The sequence below is a fragment of the Anastrepha obliqua genome, chromosome 4 (genome assembly GCF_027943255.1).
Source record: "Anastrepha obliqua isolate idAnaObli1 chromosome 4, idAnaObli1_1.0, whole genome shotgun sequence".
Classification (NCBI taxonomy): Eukaryota; Metazoa; Arthropoda; class Insecta; order Diptera; family Tephritidae; genus Anastrepha; species Anastrepha obliqua.
Genome location: NC_072895.1, coordinates 105,925,079 through 105,951,417, shown reverse-complemented (window position 1 = coordinate 105,951,417; position 26,339 = coordinate 105,925,079). Strand labels below are relative to the sequence as shown.

The 26,339-nt window shown below is 35.4% G+C and overlaps 1 protein-coding gene across 1 annotated transcript in view; it reads right to left on the bottom strand.

Annotated features, from left to right (window-relative positions):
* Nucleotides 1-26,339, bottom strand: part of LOC129244324 (uncharacterized) — a 142,119-nt gene that overhangs the window by 63,194 nt on the left and 52,586 nt on the right. Inside the window, exon 5 of the mRNA XM_054881942.1 lies at nucleotides 25,618-25,791. Coding sequence (XP_054737917.1) covers nucleotides 25,618-25,791 — 174 coding nt within the window. The remainder of the gene's footprint in view (nucleotides 1-25,617; nucleotides 25,792-26,339) is intronic.

Sequence of the window (26,339 nt, the reverse complement as noted above, 5' to 3'; positions counted from 1 at the left end):
GTTTAAGTCATTCGTTGCAAATCCATCCACGTGTGCTTTTCTTTCTTAAAAATATGTAATAAAAAATATGAAATTTTCGAGTAGTATTTGAAGTATTTCTGTGCGTAATAAAAAACTTTTTAAAGTATCTCAACAATAAAGTTTCGGCAGTTAAAATAGCTACACATATGAAGCGCAGGTTAAACTCCTGCTTATCCAGAATAGACCCCGACATAGTAAACATATGTCTTGCATGTGAAGACACTCCGCACGACACTAATCACCTTTTCACATGCACCTCTTGACCCAACCTGTCGTAACAACATGTTTCCTGGGCCTACCTTTAGATGAGTTACATGACGACGGCCGGTGGTATACACTACACTGACAGTGCTTGTACTGCTGCTACAACTGCGCTGTGATTACACTGTTGAGACTTCACCGCCACGCTTGCGAGGTATTCTGTCCTTTTCGAAATATTTTGATTGAAAAGAGCAATCATAAGTACACAGGACAGAAATCATTTTTAAGAACATTCATAGGTATATATGATATATATATAGGTATATTGTATAACTTCCCGATACCATTATTTGATTGCTCTCTCTTTCAGATAAGACTGGGAGAACCACAACTTAACTCAAGTAATGAAGAGGCATCCAGTTATCGTCTCTAATTTCGAAATCTCTAATTTTCTTAAGAAATAATAGCACTGATTTGAAAATCTCCAAATTTCTTAAGAATTGGAAGCATCAGGTGGCGTTTCGGAATCTATTGAAAAACGCGAAAAATACGAGTAACTACGAGTAGAATTAATTCAACAAGTGTAAGCGATCATTGATGAGGATCCTTCAAAGTCAATGAGGGCTCTTGCTCCCTCGTAATGTTTCTGAATGTTTTATCCGTCGAGATGTTAATGAAGATTTTCGGTATAAATCGTACGTTATGCGCAGAACGCCCTTTGAACAAAATTAAATAACCTGAAGCGCCCGAAATGTTATGGTTTTTTATGAAGAAAAAAAAAATTGTTGCCGAAGGCCAAGACACCAACCGCAGAAATGTCAGATGGGTGATATGTTTCAACCCTACAGAGGCTCTTGTTTTTGTGGACACGAAATCTGCAGCCACTGCTATGGTTTTAAGTGTTATGGGCAACAAAAGACGTGTCATGCCACCACTCTTCTTTACTCAAAGATTTCGAGTGAATTCTGCTGCATGTATCGAGGCTCTAGCGACAGTCGTGAAGCGCTGTATTGCTAGTGTATACGGCGACAGCCCATAAATCTTTCAGCAAGACTCACACAAAGCTATGGCGACACAAGATTGGATGGCTGAAAATTTCCATGACCATCCATGAATGAGAATGAGGTTTGCACTTTTGTGCCCTCTACTCTTCGCAGTACTTCAGCCAAACCCAGTTCGCTTAAAAACCTAAGATAGAGGATTGGGTTGAGCGCATGTGCCTTTCTTCTGTCAGAGAAGGGTGCTGAAGTTTCCGGGGGCTAGTCGTAGAAACGAGTGGAGTCAATGGATCATATCCCTATAATGTGCAGATGGTTACGCGATCTGCAGTGATCTGTGAGAGTGACCCTTAAACCTTAATCCCCTGGATATTACTGCATATGAGGCGTAGTTGAGCGTGAAATCTGAACTCTGCAATTAATACCGTTACGGTTAATATGAAGAAGGAGCATTCGATTCGGGCATGAAATCGTTTCTGGAATCGGATAGAAGAGGTTATGGCAGCTGACGGAAATTTTATTGAATGATTTTTAATATATAATAAGTTAATGTTGCGCAAAAAATTAGCGAAGTTTTATTAAATTTTGTTCAAAATAAAAGCGAACTCGTTTTACTCTCAAGTTGTTCTCAAATACCGTACGCTCTCTTTGTATAGAGAAATCGGTTTTTTCTTATCACAGCCAGTGAGGATGATTTTTAAGCTTAATATTTTGTCCCTTTGTAAAATACAGACAAAGCATATACAAAAAATGAATTTCCCTTCAATAATAAAAAAATATATTTTTTGATTTTTATAATTTAAATTTTCCACTCGTTTCTTTAATATACGCGATACGTTTTTTACCAATATTTATTCACTACTCGACACTTTGTTCCGATAGCAGAAACAGCTAAAAGTATCGATGCTAAGGTAGGATCGAATTATCACTATTCCTGGCATTGGCTCCATCATTGAGAAGTGAAAGAGAAAATAGATGCGTACAGGTGAACTTAATTAGGCCATCATTTTAAGGTACATGCAAGATAATATAAAATCTTATCAGAAAAATGCTGTAGGAAACCTACTAAGCGACGACAAAATTCTTCAAAAAACACCAACGAAATAAAGAAAGTGGCGAAAAAAATATATTCTTTTTATTGAAATGTCACGCATTTTCTTCCTTACAAGCAAAGGCTCGAATTTTTATAAGGAAGAAAAAGCACTGTAAAAAAATTGGCAATAATCCACGATATTTCGCAGTCATTTGAAACTTGCATTTTGATGCACGGGCATCAGCTGTCTGTCAGTTGACGAAAGGAGTGTCCACAGTATTGTTTACAAGCACGCGGAAGCATTTTGCCGAGAGTAAATGCGAAGAAAGAAAATCAGTAATGGATTTCAACCATAAAGCTGGAAAATTACAACCAGCAATTGTTCGTGAGCTCGATCACCTTAAAGTAAATAAAGCTTTTGTTTATCGCGCTATTACTCGTTACAATGAAATTGGTAGTATCGCGAAACGTCATGGAGGTGGTCATTAAAAAGCTGCAAAGTCACGTGAAATGGTTCAAAAAGTGCAGAAGCGACTTGAGCGTTTTTTTCAGATTGAATAATTCGTAAACTCCCCAGCGATAGGGTTTATTTGACCGAGAGAATTTGAGTCATCGATTGGCCAGGAGGCAGCACCCGCCACTCGTAATGGTTTAGGCCGCTGTAACCGCAGATGGGTGCTCTCCAATCGTTTCATCGAGCCTGGCGGCAAGGCTCATGCGAAATATTAACGGGAAAGTATTCTCTGGATGTTGTTTTGAAGCCGTGGGCTACAAATATATCGGTGGCAGATCATGAACGTTTCAACAGGACTCGGCCCCATCTCACAAAGCTCGAGTGAATCAATGGCTCTCAAATTCAACAGACACGAATTCGATGGACTATTTTCGTTGGGCCATTTTGGAGTGTAAGGTCTGAACTAAACGATTCACCAGTCTCGAGGCGCTGAAAAAAGCCATTGTCAGCTAAAAAACCTTTTTAAATGGTTACACTTCGAAAAAATGTAAAAAATCTTGAGGTAATTTTCTTAGCTTTCGAATGAACCCATTTTTCTAAGCGTGCGACTCCTACATAAAGTGATTTTTTTTAAATCCATTTCTTTATTGCGATCTGTTTTTTAAACATTAAGCAATAGTTTTACCGTTTAAAATATTTTACTAAATCTATTTAATTTATTTAAGAGAAACACACATTTATGAAATACACCCAGTGGTGCAACCATTTTAAAATACATAATAATTTAGCTATTTATTGTCACATGAGGTATTTTGTAGATTTTTCTTGAGTCTGGTGAAGGTAATGGGATTTGCAATTATTTCTGTGGCAAGAGAGTTTGTGTGCGATTGGAGTTGCGTGTTTTATGATGTGGCAAAGATACAGACGCACCTTCCTTGTGAGGCATAATACAAAAAACAAAAAAAAAAAAAACAAAAAATGGCTGTAATTTCTAGGGCATTCGAGTTGGACCACAACTTCTTGATTTCTTTCCTCTCAAATTGTTAAAAAACGCCCTGTGTAAACAGTTTAAGTACGTCAAGTCTCGCTATCCTATCGACAGCAAATATTTGCAAAATATACACCACTCATCCTGTGGTATCCCAAGAGGTTTTTATTATCGTCCGTTATTGTCGCTAATCTTCGAAAAATAAGGTCCAATGACATTGCCGGATAAATCATAGCTGGGATACAGCTTTCAGCGTTTAACCCAACGTTCTTGTCAGCAGATTCTATTATCTTTGGAGACTTCATGTGACGGAATTGGCTCATCTAAGTTTCTTCTCTTCAAGCTGCTCCCCAAGAATATAAGAAATAATTCTTTTCAATCCAAGCAGCTATTTAACAGGCGCTGGTGTTTATTTGCCAAATACTTTGAAGAGACTGAGCTGAAGATCACTCTCTTACTTTAAGCTTTTACTGAAGATTCCACATAGTGTATTTATTTACTTGCTACTACATTAATGATCTGCCTCTCTCTCCTTCTTTCTCCTAGCTTGAACTCAAAATTCAACATATGCTATTTTCCACATATTCACGTTCTCATAGAAGTTGAGGTTTTCAAAGCTGTAAGACAGCTGGAAAATGCTTATCTTCGAGAAACAGAGCAATTAATTCCAACAACCAACCACACCATATAACTAATACCAACTATTTCTTGAACCACCCTTCGTCAGATGTGCCTACAGAAAACACCATCTTTCTTACACAAGCACACATACATGCGTACATACAACAATACATGTAAATTATGGAAGGAGCCAGAACGTGGGACTAATTTAATAAAATACCAAGTAGCAAAGATCGAGAGGCAGCAGGCGCATTCGAAATAAATTTCTCTTAAATAACAGCAACAATAAAACTAAGCCGGAGCTGGAGATAGACTAAGAAGAAGAAAACGAAACGATACAAATTGTGTTAGAGAAGCTATTTGCAGCAGGCATCTTTGTGGCAGGTGCATAGAAGAATAAACAGTCGGGCATTTAAGGCAATAGATATACTATTAAAAAGCGCAGGAAGGGTTGGGCTGCTCGAGTGAGCCAGACTTCCACTTTGTGGAACGAGTGCACTGCTGTGCGTGGGCGAAATGAAAAATGGAAATTACAACATTGATACAACAGACACGCACTGGCAGGAAAGGACAGCTTGTGACAGCAGCAGCAAAACCAGACAGATAGACAAGACAGAGGGAAACAGACGAGGTAGATAGACAGAAAGACAAAATGAAAATTGTATGAATGGACAGTGCAGCTGCAGTGGAAGAGAAAGGAAGGTAAAGGAAGGGAAAAGAAGGAAAGGGAAAGGAAGGGCAGAGAAGAGAAGCGAAGGAAAGGGCAACTTGCTCGTTTGTTGCAATGGATTGTAAGTGAATATATGTATGCATTTACATATATAAAGAGTTCAATATGTTTGTATGTGTGCATGCATTTTCAGTGTAAATATGCGAATGCAGAGTAAGCAAAGCGTCAAGCGGCAGTTAAAGGGTTAAAGATAATATAAAAGTCTCACATAAACTCCTTCTTGTGTCTGCAGCGCCACCAATAGTTTACCTTGCCTACATAATTCCTCGTTATTTTATAGATTCCTTGGTGGCCATTTCTTTTAATTTAATACATTTCAGGTATGCAAAGCAGTGGCAAAGTTGGAAAATGGCAAATAAAAAATACAAAATGCCCTTTGAAGTTATGCATTGCAGCTGACCTTAAGTCTACTCATTTTTCTTGTTTTCTTCCTTTGTGTTTTTTTTTTGTTTTTTTTTAATTTTTTGTATAGAAATGTACGACACCAGGGTAGGCGGGCTTGCTTTGCTGCTACTTTGTGCTGCGATTCAATAATTTGTTGCTTGGGCAATGATAACAAATTCAAAGGATACGAGCAGACAGGTCACGCGCCACTGGGGCGACAGCGCAAAAAGCCAATCATAATGATTATTGAAGTGTAAAAGTGAATTAAAAAGCGAAGTAGAAGAGAGTAAAGAAATGGCGAATTCCTTTGCAAGGGCAAAAATGCAAATTGAGCAGCAATTATTTTTATCACAAAAAATGGTTATTTAATGGTTTACATACATATTTATATTATTTTTAATAAAGCAAAAAACAAAAATGAATAATTTAATCATTTGAATGCAACTCTACGATGGTAAATGACATCTACTGCTACCGTGTAAGGTTATAAGGGGGGTTTTTGTATAGGTGGAGGGCAATTTCATCCTATAAAAGTCGGTGCTTGCTCATAAATCTAAAATCACTAAATATTAGAAGGACTATTCTCTCCATTACTTCGCTTCTCGATTTGATAAATGGGGTTATTGACTCCCCATTGCTACTCGAAAAAGTCCATTTCAATATTCCTCAGCGAAGTTTACGCAATCAAGATTTTTTCTGGTTAGGGATGGTAAGAACTAATTATGAGTCCAATGCTCTGATTTCTGAACTTTAGTAGATTTTAATTCGCTTTCAAATCACACTGGCCTGGCTTTTTCTTCCACAAAGAACCACTTCAAATTGGTACTACAGGTAAATGAACTAAATTCTTAGTATTATCTAATAATTTTCCTCTGTAAATTATAAGAAATGTTATCTTTTTCTTTCACTTATTAGAATTGAAACTAGTTGATTATAAGTTTAATTTTACTTACTACGGCGGCCGCCGTAGCCGAATGGGTTGGTGCGTGATTACCATTCGGAATTAACAGAGAGGTCGTTGGTTCGAACCTCGGTGAAAGCAAAATTAATAAAAACATTTTTCGAATAAGCGGTTGCCCCTCGGCAGGCAATGGCAAACCTCCGAGTGTATTTCTGCCATGAAAAAGCTCCTCATAAAAAATGTCTGCCGTTCGGAATCGGCTTGAAACTGTAGGTCCCTCCATTTGTGGAACAACATGAAGACGCACACCACAAATAGGAGGAGGAGCTCGGCCAAACACCTAACAGAAGTGTACGCGCCAATTATTTATTTTTTTTTTTTTATTTAGAATTAATCTGTTTTCATAGTCTGTAAGAAATACTGTATTTTTTAGGCCATTAATTGAGTAAATAAATAAATAAATACTTAAAATGGAAATAAAACATAGAAATACGCTTCTAATATTTAGAAAATGGGCTTTATTTGACAGAGAAGTTTATGGAGTTCACGTTTGAATAAGATTTTGGCTCGCGGTCGCCGTGACTGGTGCACATTTTGCGTTATCTGAAGGTACAACTGCTCAGATTAGTTTTAGCAGATTTGTTGAAATTTTAAAGAAATCAACTACTAGGAAGCAATATCCGCTTGCTGCACAGTACGAAGAAAAAAATTTAAAATTAAGAAAAGGAAGCATAAAAAAATGTAATCATTCTGACCTTAAATTATAAAAAATAAAAATTATTGTATTAAATATTATTAAAAAATGAAAATAAAAACTATGCAAATTAAAAAAGGAAAAACAAAATTAACATTAAACAAAAAGGGGTAAAAAAATTTTTAAAAATTAATTTAATATAGAAAAGTAAAAAAAAAACTTAAAAATAATAATTTATATAAAGGGTGGTTAAATTTCAAAGGCCGATATTGAATGTAAACCACACCTAAACGTCAAGTTTTTTCTGCATTTTAGTTGACGTTTTTCAATCTCAGATTAATTCATTTTGAATCATGGAAAGATACACAATCGAGCAACGCGTTAAAGTTATTCAGGCTCATTAAGAAAACGGGCGTTCAAATCAACATGCATATCGCGCACTTCGTGATTTTTTCGGTCAATTTAATCGGGGTTTGCAGGAGATGTGTAAACACCAGTGCGTGCTCGTACAGCTCGTACTGCAGAAAACATTGCTGCTGTTCGCGATGGTGTCGTTGAAAAGCCGTCCATCTCAACTCGCCGTCGTGCCCAACAATTGCACCTCTCATGCTCGTCGTTGATGAACATTATGCATAAAGACTTGCATTTACACGCTTACAAGGTGCAATTGAATCAAGAAATAAATCCTCTTGACCATTTCAAGCGTCGTCAATGGTTAGAATGGTGGCAGACAATGGCAACAGTGAATGACCAATTTTCGAAGAAAATCATCTTCAGTGATGAGGCACATTTTCACCTCAGTGGATTCGTCAATAAGCAGAATTGCCGCATTTGCGCGAATGATAATCCAAGAGTGATTACCGAAAAACCAATGCTCCCACAAAGAGTAACTGTTTTCCAAAATGAGGCCGGTCAGGCAGTTACTGTGAATAGTGTTCGCTATTGTGAGATGATAACGAGCTTTTTATGGCCCGAATTGGAAGATATGGATGTGGACGATATGTGGTTTCAACAAGACGGTGACACTTGTCACACAGCTAACGAAGCAATGGCTCTTTTGCGCGAGAAAGTTGATGGCCGAATAATCTCACGTCGCGGCGAGGACAATTGGCCGCCAAGATCATGTGATTTGACACCGTTGGACTTCTTTCTTTGGGGTTATTTGAAAGAAAAAGTGTACGTCGATAAGCCAGCAACAATTCAAGAGCTAAAGGATGAGATAATTCGGCACATTAACGGCATAGAACTTCAATTATGCCTCAGCGTCATCGAAAATTTTGACCATCGGATGGAGGTGTGTCGCCGAGGCCGCGGCGGCTATTAGACCGGTATTTGGTTCCATGCGTAATTGAGCCGTACCAATATTATTATAATAAAGAGAAATGACAATAATTTCCTAAAACAATTGTATTTTATTCAAAATCAATACCGGCCCTTGAAACTTAACCATCCTTTAGAAAAGTTACAAAAACGCTTCTACTAGCCTTCCATCCACTGACTTCAAATATATGTAAATATGACTTATGAAATTTGCATTTTTTTTATTAAAAAACTTGAATGCTACTCACATTTTTATTTAAAAAGCTACACAAAAGTTTTACATTTTGATTCAAAATTTTACATATGAAAATATGGTCATATGTATCATTTTCACCAGAAAAGATAAGCAAAAAAATTAAATTTACATTCTGAATAGAAAATTCAAACGAAAATATGCTAGTGACATTTGTATTGAAAAATTCATGGAAAAATAGAGTATTTAATAAATATAAATAAATAGTATTTATATTTTGATTAAAAATTTCATGCTTAAAAAAATGTCCATATTTTTGGTAGAAAATTTAACCAAATATATAAATATATGAAATTTACATTTTTGTTAAACGACTCAAATAAAAAGGTGGTACTCACACTTTTATTAGAAAATTTATGGAAAAATATAAAATTTGCATATTATTAAAAAATTCAAACAAAAATACACTATTCCGGTTTTTATAAAAAATGTATGGAGAAATATATATAATTTTTTTTTTATTTTTTACATTTCAGTAGAAAAAATTTAAGCAAAAATATGGAATTTACATTTTAATTGAAAAATTCGAAAAATATGCTACTCACATTTTTATTTAAAAAGCTAAGCAAAAATATGAAATTTGCATTCTTATTAGAAAATTTAAACAAAAATATGCTACTCAGATTTTTATTAAAAAAATTCCATTTATATTTTGATCAAAAATTGTATATTTAAAAATATGCCTTTTATTTTTTTAATAGAAAATTTAAGCAAAAATATGACATTTAATTTTCATTAAGAGGGAACACCACTGTGATTTTTCAAAACAATAAATTTGTTGTTGCATTTTCTTAAAGAAAAATAATTTTAACTTAAAATCTTGAAAATTTACGAAGATATACCCAATACAATAAGTGCAGGTAGTGAGTTACAACGGCCAATGAAAACTTTAAACGCCTTTTCTCAAAACGACTTTTCTGAACACGGTGGCCTCGATTTCTCGAAGGCTTATGAACAGATTTTAATTTTGTTTTTTTTTTTAATTTTTGAACATGTTTCGCCTACTGTCGTACATAGCCGTTTTTAAAAATTCCAAAAATTATAGTTTTTCAAGCCTTTGGAAAACAAAAAAAGGGTAAAAACAAAAACTCATTTTTCAAACTTGCACCATTTTCTCAAAAAACAAAAAAAAAAAAACCGCCACGTACGATGATAGCCATTGATGTATAGATTAAGAATGGTTTTGTTTTTTTGCATTCAAATGATTTTTCACCGCTGTATCGTGGCCACCAGGGTGCATCAGTTTTTTATGACGTCATTGCATTAATATTAATAACAATTGTAGTTTTTAATACTGTTTAGCAAAAATTTGTGTCACTATAGTTGAATATATGCTAAATAAATTATAATTTGCCCAATCCTGAAATAATCATCCCTACTTATAAAAAAAAATTCATGAAAATCACGTAATTTTCACGCGTTCACAGTGCTGTTCCCCCTAGTTCAATAAATATATGAAATTTACATTTTTATTAAAAAATTCAATCAAACATATGCTTTTCACATTTTGAATAAAAAATTTAAGCTAGAAAAACTTTATTTGAAAATTTAGGCAAAAACAAAAATTTTAACAAAAAAATGCAATTTACATTTCAACTAAAAAAAGTTTAACGAAAATTTGCATTTTTGCATTAATTCAATAAATTTATATTTTGTCATTTCCACCACTGCATTTCACTTCAAAACTAACTTTGTGCACTCAATTTTCATTATTGCTGGCCCGAAATGACCAAAAAATTTTGTTTGCGCAGTTCTTATTTAGACATTTTTTTTTTTGCTGACATGAGTGACCTCAAACTTTTCTTGTGTATTTTTATTAGAAGCAAAATTTCTGTCATTTAAATTTTTTAAAGAAATTTTTTCTATTAGATTTGCGTTTTTTTACTGTTCACAGATTACCTCCTCGCTATCTAACTTAAATACAGTTTGAATTTCATTTCTTTTATGCTGCTCGCAATTATAATATTTTTTGCATTTGCAGAGAATCTCTCGCACGCTCAATTTGTTTTTATTAATTTTTTTTTTTTCAACTATGACTTAAAATCTTTCAATCACTCGCAATATTTCAAGCGCAAACAAACAAAGTTATGTAAATAAATATGTGTAAGTATTTAATCATGCATACATAAAAATGTTCACACACACGCATATTTACTTCCTATAGGGCCGCTTGGCGGTAAGCAATTTTATGCAGTTGCAGGTCCGACACTGGTGGGCATTCAATGCTCGTTTTTTATAAGAAATAACAAAAAAACCAAAACTAAACCAAAAAAAAAGAACCAAAAATATGTCACATGTGCGTGTGTGCTTGTTTGCTTCTGTGCATTAGAAAAATAAGTTTTTAATGTTTCGCAATTGACTGCCACATTTTTATAGTCAACACCAGCGTCGCTTTATTGCTCCGCAGCTTCTGCTTCTGTTGGTTTTTTGTTTTTTGTTTTGCGTCATTTCCAATATCAGCAAAAGCAATCCACTTTTCACTCTACACTCACGGTTGGCGCTGCTTACTCATTTCGTGGCATCAGTGAAAATTGTGCGAATTCAATGTAAAACTTTTGCATCAACAACACCAACTTCCAGACGAAAACTTTCTGACTCTACACCCTACATTTGCTCTTCTAGCACCCCAATATTTTAACCCCTTCCTTACTTACTGGTCTTTCACCACTCCACACTCTCACTTCCATCTTCTGGCAATCCCTATATGGTAAACAAACTTTTCTTCCGCCATTTATTATCAATGAGTTATGCCATGATATGGCCAAAAGTATAATAAAACTTTTTATGTTACTATTTCGCATCTCATTATGGCTCTATTGATGCTCAGCTTCGTAACCAAAAACTTGCAGTTACTTGCCTGCCATCGCTTTCCCTCTACCTATCTCTCTCTTCGCACACTACAGTCTGTGTAAGTATGTGTGTGTGTTTGCGCCCAAATTGAGTCGTTCGAACGCTTTCGGTTGATAATTTTCACTTCAACTCGAGAAGTAAAGCAAAAAATAATCGGCGTTGCATAAGCAAGTAGCTGCTTTATATCATCGACTGCATGGCGTGTTGCGCTCCAATATTTCTCAGCTCGATTGCAACAATTGCAATTACGTTTTTGTTTTTTATATGTTGGCGCCGATTTCGTGTGAATTATTATTGAGCTATTGGCTGTGGAATCAATGGCATGTGAATACATCGTAGAATAAGTGGAAATATGTATGAGTGTGTGTATGTGTGTATGTGCAATATGTGAAATAATGCGCAAATGAAGCAGCTGATTGCAGCAGCGCTTAAACTAATGAAAAGTTGGAATAAAACTTTCGACAGCGATATCTGGAAAATTGATAACGTAATGATACAGTTATGTGCGCGAGCAGAAGATATTACATTTTTTAAGGAATTTTGGGCGAAAAAATATAAAATTCGGTAAAGGAGAGGGAATACAATATGTTTAAGGCCATGCAAGTATAGAAAGAATTGAAAGTTAAGTAAATGGAAATGGAAGAGAATTGCTCAAGCAACTCAATGCCTTCGATTTTTTTTGGAAAATGTCCACAAATTAACTTGTATATCAACGTATGCGAAAGAACCCGTAAAAAAATTGCTTTCCATACAAATTATTAATAAGTTTTCCTTGAACATTGTTGAGAAAGGGTCAAAAATGCCCATATAAGTGGATGGTAAACCGATAAAATGTACTACGAACAAATTCTCCATTACATTGCACTATAAAAGTCTATGGACAGGAATAAGATATTAAATCCTTTTATACATGAAATGTTCGATGAACTATCCACACTTTCGCCCAAATTTTAAAACATTTGCCCACCATAAAAAAAACTCACACGCTCTGGGCTAGAACAGTATTCGGCAAAGTTGATCGCGATGATATCCTCTTTCATACTTATTGGCCTTTTTTATTATTATTGTTAGACAGTGTGGTTGATTTTAGTTTAAAAATTTTTAGTTTAACCATTTATATGCAACTCTACGATGGTTAATGGCGTCGACTGCAGCCGAGTAAGTTTATAAGTGGCGTTTTTTATAGCTGGAGGACATAAAATGGAAATGGAACATAGAAAAATCTGTCTAATGTCCAGAAAAGTGGCTTTATTTGGCAGATAACTTTAAAGGATTCATGTTTGAGTATGACTTAGGGCACGCGGTCGCTGTGACTGGCGCGTACGTGACTTTATCTGCAGGTATTAACATTCCATTCGATCACTTCTAATTACGAAGAAACATAAGAATTTTAATCATCCGACCTTAAACAAATAGCAAAATCAAACACAAAATAAAAAAATCTCATAAATAAAAATAAAAATCAAATGAAAAAACTTACATTGAAAAAAAAAAATTGAGAAAGTTAAAAAAATTCGACTAAATGGATGCATCCATGGCTTAAACTTTTGAAGAAAAAAACATACAAAACTAAAAAAAAAAAATTACCCCAAATAAATAGAGTAAAATATTAAAAAAAATTTTAACTCTCCGTTGAGCATCTCTGCACCTTTTCTTGACTTAAACTTCCTGGTACCTTCCTAAAATTTAATTTGTCCAATAATTTATGAATATAACTTTTTAAAAAGGATCCTCGAACAGAACGAGAAAAGGCCAGACCCGGGTGCCCAGCTGAAGGTTCTAAAAAAGGTGACCAACGGAAGGTTAAAAAAAAAAATGAAAACGCAACCGTCTGGAACTGCATCTGCTGACTTCAAAGTACCAACCAAACAACAAAAAATAAGTAAATATAGAGTGGGCACCGTAAAATTTGCTTTTTGAATCGGCTATAAAAAAAAAACTAATCAATACTTTTTGAAACTTTTTTTATTTTGAAGATTGAATATTGTCATTTATGAATAATATAGTTTTAAGGACTGCCACGATTGGCTTTACAGTAGGCCATTCGATCAACCCAATTTTTAAGCACATTTAAATATATAATAAATTAAAAAAAAAAATAAAATATAAATAAACAATAAAACACAAAACTTTTATAAATTACAAAAATTAATTAATTAGAAAACTGAGATTTGCCAAATTTGTTAACATATTCGTGACTTCAAATTATAATATTATAAAAAAAGAGGTTGTCTGTAAAGTCGGTTTACTGACGATAGTTTAACGTGACAACGTCATAAGAAAATACTGATGGAATGGTTGCATTTTTCAAAAGAAAATTTTAATTTTATTTGTTTGATAGATACTTTGTATGGATATAGAGAAGGAGGTAAATGAAATGGCAATGGAATAGGTCAAGTTACATTTACACAAACGAGAAAAATGACGAAACATTTATCAAATTCATGAAAGATATGTTCAATTTCGATTGTGCATCAGACGTTAATAAGTCAACAACACGAAGAGGCACCATCATCGATTTGACTTTTTCAAGACACATTACACTCGAAACACTTCCTTTCATTTCCTACTTTTCCTATCATCGTCCTATTTTCAACAGAGAAATGGTTCATTACCATGCCCACAGGAAGAAGGCATATGCAAATACAAATATGTGAATTTTTATATACAGTAGAAGCCCGATAAGTGCAATACCGATAACTGCAATTTCGCGGAAAGTACAATTCGATTTTGAGTCCATAGAAAACTCGAAAAGAGCAATAAAAAATTGCAATTTTCGGGCGCAAAAGAATTCTTGTTCGAAGAAATTTTTTACTTAATACGGCAATGTATTTGCGTTCATCACGCGCGAAGACACAGCTTTATAGCTATGCACAGTTATGGTTGTCGGAATTATTGCGACCAAAAACACTGTTCTCACGCTTTGTGATTTTTGATTTTTACAAATAACTGTAAAATTGTAGCGCTGATATCATAAAATATGGCATCGAATCGTTTGTGACATTCAACACGCGTTAGTTTCAAGCTGGTTCTTGAGAGTAAAACAATCGTTCGGAGTTTGAATCATTTTTTTTTTTTTTTGCTTTCATCAAATAAAATCATGGGAAAAGTGAAAAAGAATCTACATTTTCTTACATTGAAAGAAAGAGATGAGATTCTCCAAAAAATTGAAAAAGGCGTTAAACAACGAGATCTTGCATTCGAATACAACGTTGATTGCGCAACGATTTGCCGAATAAAAAAACAATCCCGTTCATTAAAAGAAAATGCATACAATTAATTTTCACTTGGAAATAAACGGAAAACTTTGCGGTTTGGCAATCATCCAGAGCTCGAGAAGCGTTTGTACCAGTTTTTCATGAATCAGCGGCGACGAAATGCTCTTGTTTCTAGCTTGATATTGAAAAGCAAAGCATTAAAAATATTTGATGAAATAAAAAAGGATGAAGAACAATTCCATACAAGTGATGGATGGTTTTCGCGATTCAAGAAACGCTTCGGACTTCGCTATTTGACTGTGACTGGTGAATCATTATCTTGTGATCCAGAAGCTATTGAGCCATTTAAGTAAAAATTGACGGCAAAATCGCTGAAAAAGGATATGTAACATCACAAATATATAATGCTGATGAAACGGGGCTCTTTTGGAAACTTTTGCCAAATAAAACCTACGTTTCGAAAGATGAAAAGAGTCCTCCAGGCAACAAAGTTTCAAAAGATCGAATCAGTGTTCTTTTGTGTGCAAATGGTAATGGCAGCCACAAAATAAAACCATTAACGATAGGCAAATCTATGAATCCGCGTTGTTTTAAAAATTTTCGTCTATCGGTGAATTATGCTAGCAACAAGACTGCTTGGATGACGCGGGATATTTTCAAAATGTGGTTTTTTGATAATTTTGTCGAAGAAGTGAAAAAATTCGCCAAAGAAAATGATGCTCCACCCAAAGCATTACTCTTGCTGGATCAAGCCCCATCTCATCCGCCCGAAGAAGAATTAGTTTGTGGTGAGATCGAAGTGATGTATTTTCCGGCCAATTGCACAGCGATTTTACAGCCAATGGATCAAGGTGTTATTAACTTGACAAAAATTCAATACAAATCATTGTTAATGGAAACCATAATTAGTGAAAAAGATTCTTCATTACATGAACTATTGAAGAAAATTGATTTTAAAACCGCCGTGATCATGTTGAGCCAAGCATGGGGAAATTGCTCCCTGAAACGATCGCTAAATGCTGGAAAAGCGTATTGGGTACAAGCCCAACAGTTGACGCGATTATTGAATCTAATCCAGACGATATGCCATTGGATTGTATTAATCGTAATCAAAGAAATTCTGTTTGTCTTAATCGTAATCGACTCGTTGCTACGAGTGTGTTTTATTGAATGAATTTTCAGTTGTTATATTACAATTTGGTTCTTACAGCTAAAGACAGCGTGGCTGCGCTGTCAGGGACGCCGGCAGAGGCGCGGTCAGCTTATGTATAATTCTTTATGTATTGTTTACATAAGAACGTCTAAGGGCTGACGCGGGTCGCAACGGCGGGGAGGAGGTAATATGTTCACTTGGTTGTTGAACCGTCGTGGTGTCCGGATCCGCTGCCGTGCAGTGCTTGCACGTGTATTGGCAGAACGCACTGTCCAATGGTCCCTCGCAGTCGTCTGGGCACTTCTTGGCTGGTTTACTGAGCTGGGCTTTTATTGCTCCTGGCTGGTTTAATTTGGGAATAGTGTTATCAATTGTTTTTATATGTCTTTGTGTGGTGTTAGAGGTTGAATGCTTATGGTTTGCCTTCTGGGCTTGATCAATCTGATCTAGGATATCGAAATTGACGACCCCCTTCTTGTTGGAGGATTTCAACGGTTAAATGAGATGGTCGAAAACTATGTGGGTGAAGCAGATACAGATGAAATCCGCAATTGGGTTTTGGAATTAGGAATAGATGAAGGTGATAGTGATAGTGAAGCCAATCAACCCGAAGATACTACTCAAGAAGAAACAACCGAAAAAGTCCAGCATGAATCGATTTTTAGCTGTGTCAATACAATTTTGAAATGGGGTAAACAGAACGATGTACTGTCATTCAATCAGATCGCTTGTTTGCATGATATCCGATCAAAAGCACTTGAAAACTGTTACGAGAAAACGCAATCGAAAATAACAAAGTTTTTCCAAAAAAAATAATTGTGCTCTTTGTCGTTCGTTCCGCGCTCTTGGTGGCAGTTCAAGCATGGTAACGCCATACGAGCAAGATAACAACGATTGAGCAAGATAACGACGCACTTTTTCGTGCGTGCAGCCGAGTAAATCGAATTATAAGACGTTATCACGCCAGAAAATAACAGAAAATGAAAAATTAAGTAATATAACATTAAAAAAAAAAAAATTATATTAGAAAAAACTGAAATTTAAAAAATATTAAAGAAACTGAATAATAATTATAATAAATATAAATTAATAATAAATATAAATTTATAATAGTAAAATAAATAATAGGTAATAAAAATACATAATAATAAATAATCCACTTCGGACGAATCAGTTCTACGAAATCAGGAATGCAATCTCAACGGATGATAAGACTCAAAGATGGTCTGAAATGGCTGTCCACGGCGTATATCGAAAAGACTTGCTGAGCCCACATGCCGACCTAAAATTGTCGCACTTATGGCTTACCAGCTGGTTGATATTCACCGAAATGGAGAGTACCATTTTTGTCATGCAAGATGTTGTGATTCCAAGAAGAATTTACATTAAATATGTAATGCGAGATGCAAATGCCGCTGCAGACAGATGTCGAAGATGCAATAGGCAGAGTGAGAGATTAGAACACATGCCAGCTGCATGCACCACACTGGAAAACTCTATGTATGTACCTGAAGCGACACAAAGACGTCGCGAAAATAATTCACCTAAAACTGACGCAGATGTATGTACAACTTCAATCAAAGCAAAATACCATACTTCAGATCCACCCCAGAACCTGTTCAAGAAGACTCCAACTACCTTCTATATTATGGCCAAACAATTTTAACAAATACAACAAGAGACCACAATAGGCCAGAGATTTTCCTGATCGATAAACCTCAAACGATTGGTTATATAGTTGATATTACTGTTCCTCTGAATAAAAACATGCAAAAAATATATGCAGAAAAAATATCCAAATATTCTGACTTAGGAATTGATGTCACATGCCAATGGAAGCTAGAGAATATGTACATACTGCCAATTATCATCTCTAATATTTTGTACCTGTTATAAATTATTGGCTTGCAGCTAGGCTGGCGCCAATTAATGGAAATCACTCGTTTTTGGGATGCAATAAAAATTAAATTCATAATAATAAAATAAAAATTAATACAAATTAATATTCATAAAAAACAATTCAAATAAAACCATTTGGAATGTCTAGGAATGTCCGACGATGTTGAATTACAAAAACCAAAAAAAAAAAAGAAACTGAAAATTTACAGAAAATGTAGAAAATAAAGGAAAAAATAAATAAAAATCAAAGACGAAAGAAATAAAAAAATAAAACCTGGTTTTTAATATTTTTTAATATATATATATATATATTTTTTTTATTTCATTTATTTATTTACAATATATCAATAGTACAAAGTAAGAGGTCTTTTAATCGTATTTACTTCAACATTAGTATATACAACTAGAATGATTTAAAACCTTTTTTTTTCAGGTAGCGTTTTTTATAAAATATACGTTTTTATATATTAGCTTTTTTCGGTAAAAGTTAGTTATATTATAAAAATTATATTTGATTTTATATTATTGTATTATATTATATTCCAGTTATGACTTTTTTAAGAATAATTTTTTTTTTTTTCATTTTTCTGCATTTCTACCTCGAACCAACTCTGTCTGATTATTTTTTCATCGATTTTATGGTTTTGATGTCGCTTCATTAGTGCAACCAATTTCACATGAATCGCCCATTTTTTATGCGAGTCGCATGAAAATCCGATTTCCCGTCTCTCCATTTTTCATGTTTCGTTCTTTGTGATTATTTATTCTCGGAAAGTAGGAATATAACAAGCGGCTTATTAAGTAATATTCGCAAGAACGCATTTCACAATTTATTGCACTCCACCACACCACTGACACGTGTGCGCAAGCTTTTCGACGCTTACTTTTACGCTTCACAAATAACAGTTACTTACTTTTGTATTTTAAAATTTTTCGCTTTTTTCGCGTTTGCAGCCACATCAACCAATTAAGGCGCTTCAATTACGAGGCCAATATTTTTTAAGACATAAAAGAGAGTAGCGACGAAATAGGGGCGAAGAAGAATATGGAAAAATAAAAAAAGTGTAAAATGGAAAAATAAGAAGGCAACAAAAGTAGCAAAATGGGTAAGCCGGATATCAGACCATAAAACATGGAAAGCTTGAAAAAATTGGCAACAAAAGCGACTGCTTTTTCTTTATATAAATGTATGTATGAATATGTATGTAAGTATCAAGAGCACAAATGGAAACGAAAAAATTATGTGAAACTCAATTCAACAAATAAAAGAAATGAAAAATAAGAAATACAAATCAAACAGTGTCACAAAAATAAATGCTACCGCGCTTTATGAGGGCCAACGTGCAGCATCATTAGTCACGCGCTCTCTGGCTGAAGCGCGGCTTGGCTGAGTGGCAGCAATGCCTGCGGTACCTGAGCGGCGACAGCAGGACTACTTTTTTCCAGCTATGCGCTTGTCAAATCGTCCAACCGCCACTTTGTAACTGCGTGCAGCTGTGACAAAGCTGCTTCAAAAGGTGGTTGCTGATTGTGTTTAGGGCAAAAAAGTAGTTCAGCCGAGGTGAAGCGCGCTTTGACATGCAAACAAAAGAAAAAAAAAAACACAAGCAGAAGAAAAATTTAATCCGAAACGAATACAAAATATAATAAATAACGAAATTTATAGAGCCAGCGTGGTATTTGTGCCTGTGCATGTATGTGTGTATGTGTGTGTGCACATGAAATGCGCCAATTTTTCTTTAGCTGTCAAATTGGCATTGTCAGCGTGCCAAATGCCACATCCAAATACAAGTGTTAGCTCACAGCGCGTTCTCTGTGCACCTCACATCGCCCTTGCTGAACTTCTATCCCTCTCTAAATATAGCTATCTGCCTCTCTCTCTCTCTATCTCGCTATTGGAACCACTGCCGTTTCACTTTGCCAGCTGTCGCTTTTATGCCGTCCGTCTGCCTGTCTATCGCAATTGCAAAGCCAAAGCGTGCCAAAATGACAAATTACCGAGTGTTAACTTTACGTTAATTTTGCTACATATCTATACAAGCACAGACACAGACTTACACAAACACACATGCGCTTATGTTCAGCATAGAAATGTTACGCCTCATACGCCTCGCCAGCTGGCGTTGCTACATTTCATTCGTATCATTCGCGCCATTAGCCCGCTTTCGTATTGTTGTTATTCACAGCGCTGGCAAGTGGCGCACCGTTTGCAATTTGCTAGTGACAGCCTAAGGCCTAAAAGTAGGCTATGCCGCACACTAGCGCACTCAACATAGCCAACAGTCAAATGCTGCAACAGTTCATTTGGTTTAGGGGTTTTGCGTTTTTCGTTTTTTCACTTCTTTTTCGCGTGTCGCAGTGATGATTTAGTGCCACTAGATTTTCACAAACACAAACATAAATTTGAATTTGAAATATGCTAAGATTTTTGTTATAGTGCTTTGAAAATAAATAAAAACTGTTTTTCACAAAGGGCGGCCCTTTTTCACTGACCACAATTTTGATTCAGTTATTGATGTTAAAAATACATTATTAAATTTGTTTAACTATAAAATTTGTTAGTAACATTGGTTTATTGTAAGCTTTGGTGATGTGTACTATTTGAATCCAATGGATTAACAAAAAGTAAAGTAACTAAAGATTAATCACCTATCAGAGCAACTGGTGCTTACAGTAACTCGACTTTACGAAAGGTAAAACAAACACAGAACAAACGAAGAAAATTTGAATAAGTACAATGAAGGGTATGTTTAGAACTAACGCTGAATGAGATGATGGCATTGGTGATAGCCAGATCAACCTAGAAAAGGTGTTTTAAGCGCGTAAACTATTTTTTTATTATTTTCTCGTTTACTTCCTTGAAGAGCCTCCATAAGGCTTCTCCAACATTCACGCTTAGATGCTATTGTCCTAGCATTGTCGGGGCTCGTGTTTATGGCAGATAAGTCATGCAGAATGAATCTTTTTCAGGTGTCCTTTGGTCGTTCGGGGCTTTTGCTTCTCTGAGGATTCTAAATCTATGTTCACGGTTTTAACAATATATCATATTGAGAGGCTTGTGAGAGGCATAAATACGACAGGTGTTCTTCGTGTTCGACGATATTCTGCTATCGAAGAAATGGATCAAAGAAGTTGCATCAAATTTTGTGTAAAAAATGGAAGTAAGTGCTTAAGAACACTTGAAATGTTGACGGTGAGAGCACTCTGACTCAAAACAATGTTTAGAAGTGGTTCAAGCTTTTCCCAGAAGGTCGAGAAGATGTGAATGACGACGCTCGCTCTGGATGCCCCAGCACATCAATAACAGATGAAAATGTTGAAAAGGTGAAGAAAATTGTTATGGTGAATCGTCGAATTACAATTAGAGAAGTTGCTGAAGATATCGGTATATCGGTTGGCTCATGCCATGCAATCTTTTCGGAAATTGTAGGCATGAAGCGTGTGGCAGCGAAGTTCGTTCCACATTTGCTGAATTTTGACCAAAAACAATGTCGCATGAGTATCGCTCAGGAGTTGTTGAATGACGTCAACGATGTTCCAGATTTGCTTAAAAGGATCATAACCGGTGACGAATCATGGGTATATTCGTATGGTTATGACATCGAAACTAAACCCCAAACGTTCCAATGAAAGAGTCCAGGAGAGCCAAGACCAAAAAAAGACCAAGTTCGATCAAATGTCAAGGTTTTGCTAACTGTTTTCATCGATTACCTCAGGAGCTCTTGCCACAAGGCCTTAAGGTAAATAAGGAGTATTACCTTGAAATTGGTGCCATTTACGTGAAGCTATACGAAATAACGCCCGGAATTGTAGAACAAGGGTTAAGGGATAAAAATCGATTTTTTTTTGCATGTTATTGTAGTAAAACATTTCAAAAATACCGTGTTAAAATTTTAAGTCAATCCGAGCAAAACTTTTTAAGTTATAGAGCATAAAGCCGAGCCGCCTCAAACATCTGCCGAGACGCAGCAGTTGCGCGCGTAGTCTGTTACAAACGTATACCTGCGTGCGGACTCAGGTATACTTTTGTATCTGTCTATTGCACCAAAAATATTTCTAGTACATTCTTTTGTATTCAATAACAGCTGCTGATGCTTCAAACTATGTATTATACCTATATAACAACTGTAAATCTCAAAGGGAGCAGAGAGAAGCATCAGTTTGTCGTGCGACGCTGACTTGAACGGTTGCGACGCTGTTACTTTTCTTTAGTATTGTATAATAGATTTTTGTAAATAGTTTTATTAAAATGCCGAGATTATCTAAAGTAACTAGAAAAGATCAACGTAAAGGAATTCGTTTAGACAGACCAAAAAAACGACCGAATCCGAATAAAAAACAGGAGGGTGACTTAGACACTAGCGGTGCGTCGGCGAAAAAAATCAAAGTTAACACAATTAATAGCGTACCGGAAGACACTGAAAAACATTACCGAATCATAGATTTTTTGTTGGTATTTAATACATTATCTACGCTAGTTCAGTGTAAACAGTGCGGCAAAGATCTCTCTTTCAAGTGTTGTAAGAAAGAAGGACTTGGTTTTGAAATCCAATTGAAGTGTGATTCGTGTTCGCCACGCTATGTGCCCTCGTGCGAAAAAATTGGACGATCATACGAGATAAATAGTCGATTTATTTCCGTTATGCGATCATTAGGTATCGGACAAGCTGGATGTAATAAGTTCTGTGGTCTTATGGATCTAACATGCAATTTTTTATCCAAACCAAGTTACTTCGAAGCTATGAAAAAAATTTGTGACAGCGTAAAAACCACTGCTGCACAGTTCCTTTATTTTGCAGCTCAAGAAGAAAAACGTGCAAATTTTAAGAATACACAATCTGACAACTTGACTGTTTCCGGAGACGGAACTTGGATGAAGCAAGGATTTAGCTCATTATTCGGCCTAACATCAATGATCGGCTATTGGACTGGCAAAGTAATTGATATTTTTGTGAGTAGTCTGTATTGCAACCTTTGCAAACTATGGCAAAACAAATTAAATACTTGTGAATTCGAAAGTTGGCACGAAGAGCATGTTGAAAACAACGAATGCCAAGCTAATCATATGGGACCTTCAGGTAACATGGAAACAGCTGCACTAATTGAGATGTTTTCTCGTTCAGAAGAACTTTACGAAGCGAAAATCGAAAATTACATCGGCGACGGTGACACTAAATCCTACGGTAACTTAGTGAAAGCGAAACCTTATGGTGAAAATTTTACAATTAACAAAAAAGAGTGCGTTGGCCACGTTCAGAAGCGGATGGGAGCGCGTTTACGCGATATTGTAAACAAAACAGTTGAGGAAAAAGAGGTAAAAACAGGTAAAAACGCTGGAAAGAAAAGAAGGAGTAAAATGCTTGGTGGTAAAGGCAAACTAACGGCTAAAGTTATTGATACTTTAAGCCGTTATTACGGATTGGCGATTAGGAACAACTGTGATTCCGTAGAAAAAATGAAAACCGCTATCTGGGCCACTTACTACCATCAGCAATCAACAGATGAAAATCCGCAACATGACAAATGTCCGGCCGGAGCGGATTCTTGGTGTGGTTACCAAAAGGCTTTGGCCGAAGGAAAACCATTTAAACATGAATACACCCCATTGCCAGAAGATGTTTTGAACTCAATAAAACCAATTTACGTAGATTTGAGTAAAGACGAACTTTTAGAGAGATGCCTGGGTGGTTTTACTCAAAACACTAACGAGAGTTTAAATCAGCTTATATGGAGGATTGCTCCGAAAAAACTCTCTGGCAGTACAAGTATCGTTCAACTGGCAGCTCTGGTAGCTGCATGCACCTTTAATGAAGGCACAGGTGCTTTGCTGCAGTTTATATATGACATGGGGATTAGCATTGGGCCAAGCGCTCACGAATATGCGAGAAGAGTGGACCAAACTCGCATCGAAAGATCTGACCAAAAATGCCACCAACAGACTAAGGAGGGCAGGATAGCTCGTAGACTTGCTAAAAAAGATGCTGAAGACAATGACAAAGCTAGTGGAAACATACTCTACGGTACTAGAATCGACGACTTCATGTAAGTAGAGAGAAAAAAGTATTTTCTTGACGTTTTCATAAGTTAAAACTTTAAACGCGGTTTTCTCGAACCTTTTTTTTTTAAGTGCGTAGTCATTGGCATTTGAAAACTACTCAACCGATCCTTTTGAAATTTTGCACACATATTTTACAAATAAAAAGCCTCCCCCCAACGTTTTTTTTCGCTAATTTTTTTTTTTTTTTAAGGTGGTTTTACACCTACAAAATGGTGGCATTTTTTCGTCAAAAATCACTTTTTACTTCAAACGACTACCAAATGGCTGAAAATGAAAATAAATCGTCAAAATAAACGTTGGGGGGAAGTTTAACTCATACTTTAACTAAATTATTCGATTTTTTTGATTTCAGATGATTCTACGCTGAGATATGCTGACTACTGCAAAATGTATTTTTGAAAAGACGTCTACGTAAATGTGCTCTCATTCGCTCATTTTGCAATATTTTTACATGAAAATTTTATCAAATATTCGTGAAATGTTACTTTATAATATGCAACAACTTTTTATAAACTGACTTGAACCGTTTCGCTACAATAAATTCATGAAAAAAGTGTTTTTTTTAGCGTTTATTTAACATTGCGTTGAGTGCCAGAGTAGGAGTCGTTCGAACCGCCCCACTGATTCCAATGAGTGCCGACCTCTGCCATACAAAGTTCGTTCAGAAACTTGTAAGCCTTCAAAAACTGGTCTTCCAAAAAATGGTCTGTCGCTGTATGAATGTCGCTATCGTGTGAAGTACGTTCTTTAAAACAAAAACAAAATTCACAAAATGGCGGACGTTCAAAGATGAAAACTCATTCTTTGTCTCTTTTTTTTTGACTTGAACGTACGAGAAAAATGCTAAAAATTTTTTTTTCCCGAATGATCGTAGTTCACACGATAACGACATTCATACTGAACAAGAACTTTTTGTCTTTTTGCTTTCAGACACGTGTGAGTGAGTCTATGAATCCGTGTCGCTAGCGACATACCTTTTTTTGCAAGACCATTTTTTGAAGGCTGACAAGTTTTTGAACGAACCTTATATGGCCGAAAAAAATTCTTATTTTTTAGAAATGGTTCAGAAAATAAAATACTCAAAACAAAAATAAAAAATCTTTCTTTGTTTTCACTTTACTTGCTTTTAAAGACACCCCAAAATACGACATATCATTGAGGCGAGGGTCTTAAAGCTCTAAAATATTAATACATCCGTGACAGAAGTATTTTATTAAATAAAATAAACTTTATATATGAAGCTTTTTGGTACAACCCTATCTGCACGTACATAAAAAATTTCAGATATTTTTTGCAGCTCAAAATATTAACTAGTAGAATTAGTTAAATAATAAAAACTGCATGGACAAGGAAATTTTCTGCTTGATAGCAATTTGCCGTTTCTAAAAATCGAGCATCAAATGCTACAGTTTTAACTAAGAATGAATTTTAGCCATTTTTAAGCTGGCCAAAAAAAAATTTTTTTCATTTCATCTTCCAAATATGCTTTCAAGTATGGGATGGACTTTTCAAATTTTTTTTCTTTTTAAGGACTGACACAGCCGAATGCACACAAATATAGATTTTGATAGTTTTTAGGGTGGTGAAAAAAAATCTTTTTTCGTTTCAAGCAACTCCCAATAAGCTGGTAAATTGTGCAATTTTTTGTTTTTTATTATATTTTTTTATAGGCAATATGATCCCGCCTAATGCACATGCAACTTTTACCGGAACTGCTACAACTATTCATCGTTTTTGACATTTCACTAATTTTTAAAATTTTTATTCTCTTATTTCAATTTAGTTTCAGTTGCTTTTCCTTTTGTTTTTACTATTTTTTCTTTGTGCTTCATTTCACTCACCTCTGTCCATCCACCGCGAATTGTTCATTCTGCAAATACAATTTTATGTACGGCTGTCGCGTATGCAATTTATAACGACAATTTAATGCACGCGGATATAGGCCAGGATATGCGGGCGATTGCACGTAACACGTTTGCAATCTGCAGTCGCGATACTCGCGCTCACAGTAGGACCTGCAATGAAGAGAGAAAAAGAAATGAAGCGGGAGTTAGTGAAATAAATGAAATGAAATATAGATGTGCCACAATGCGTTAGAAATAAGAGGAAAAAATTATAAAATTTACTCACTACAAAGTGGCAAAAGTAGCTTAAAGGAAGGAAAAAAAATAGAGAACTGTTTAAAAAAGGTTGTACCCACTACGTAAGCCTAAGAGCAAAAAAAATTGTGTTGCGCGTGCGGGTGTGCGTGTGCGACGCCTGTGTTGTCATGAAATGATTTAAAGCGTTCGAGATAATGCGCAAATATACGTACAGTAAGCGAGGTGGCGCACGGTGAGCCGGAAAAGCGTAAAGCCGGGCTAAAGTGATTAAGGTAAGTAGAAAAGTGCTGCATATATTTAGGCGCTGCGCGTTTTTTCTCGTTGCTGCTTTTTTTACTACAAATGACACAAAAATTCACAGCACACAGCTCATGAAAAAGTAATTTTTGCTGGAAAGTGTTTAATTTGTTGGAAATATTTGTAGAGCACTTCAAGGGTGATGCAAGGACTTTGACAGCAAA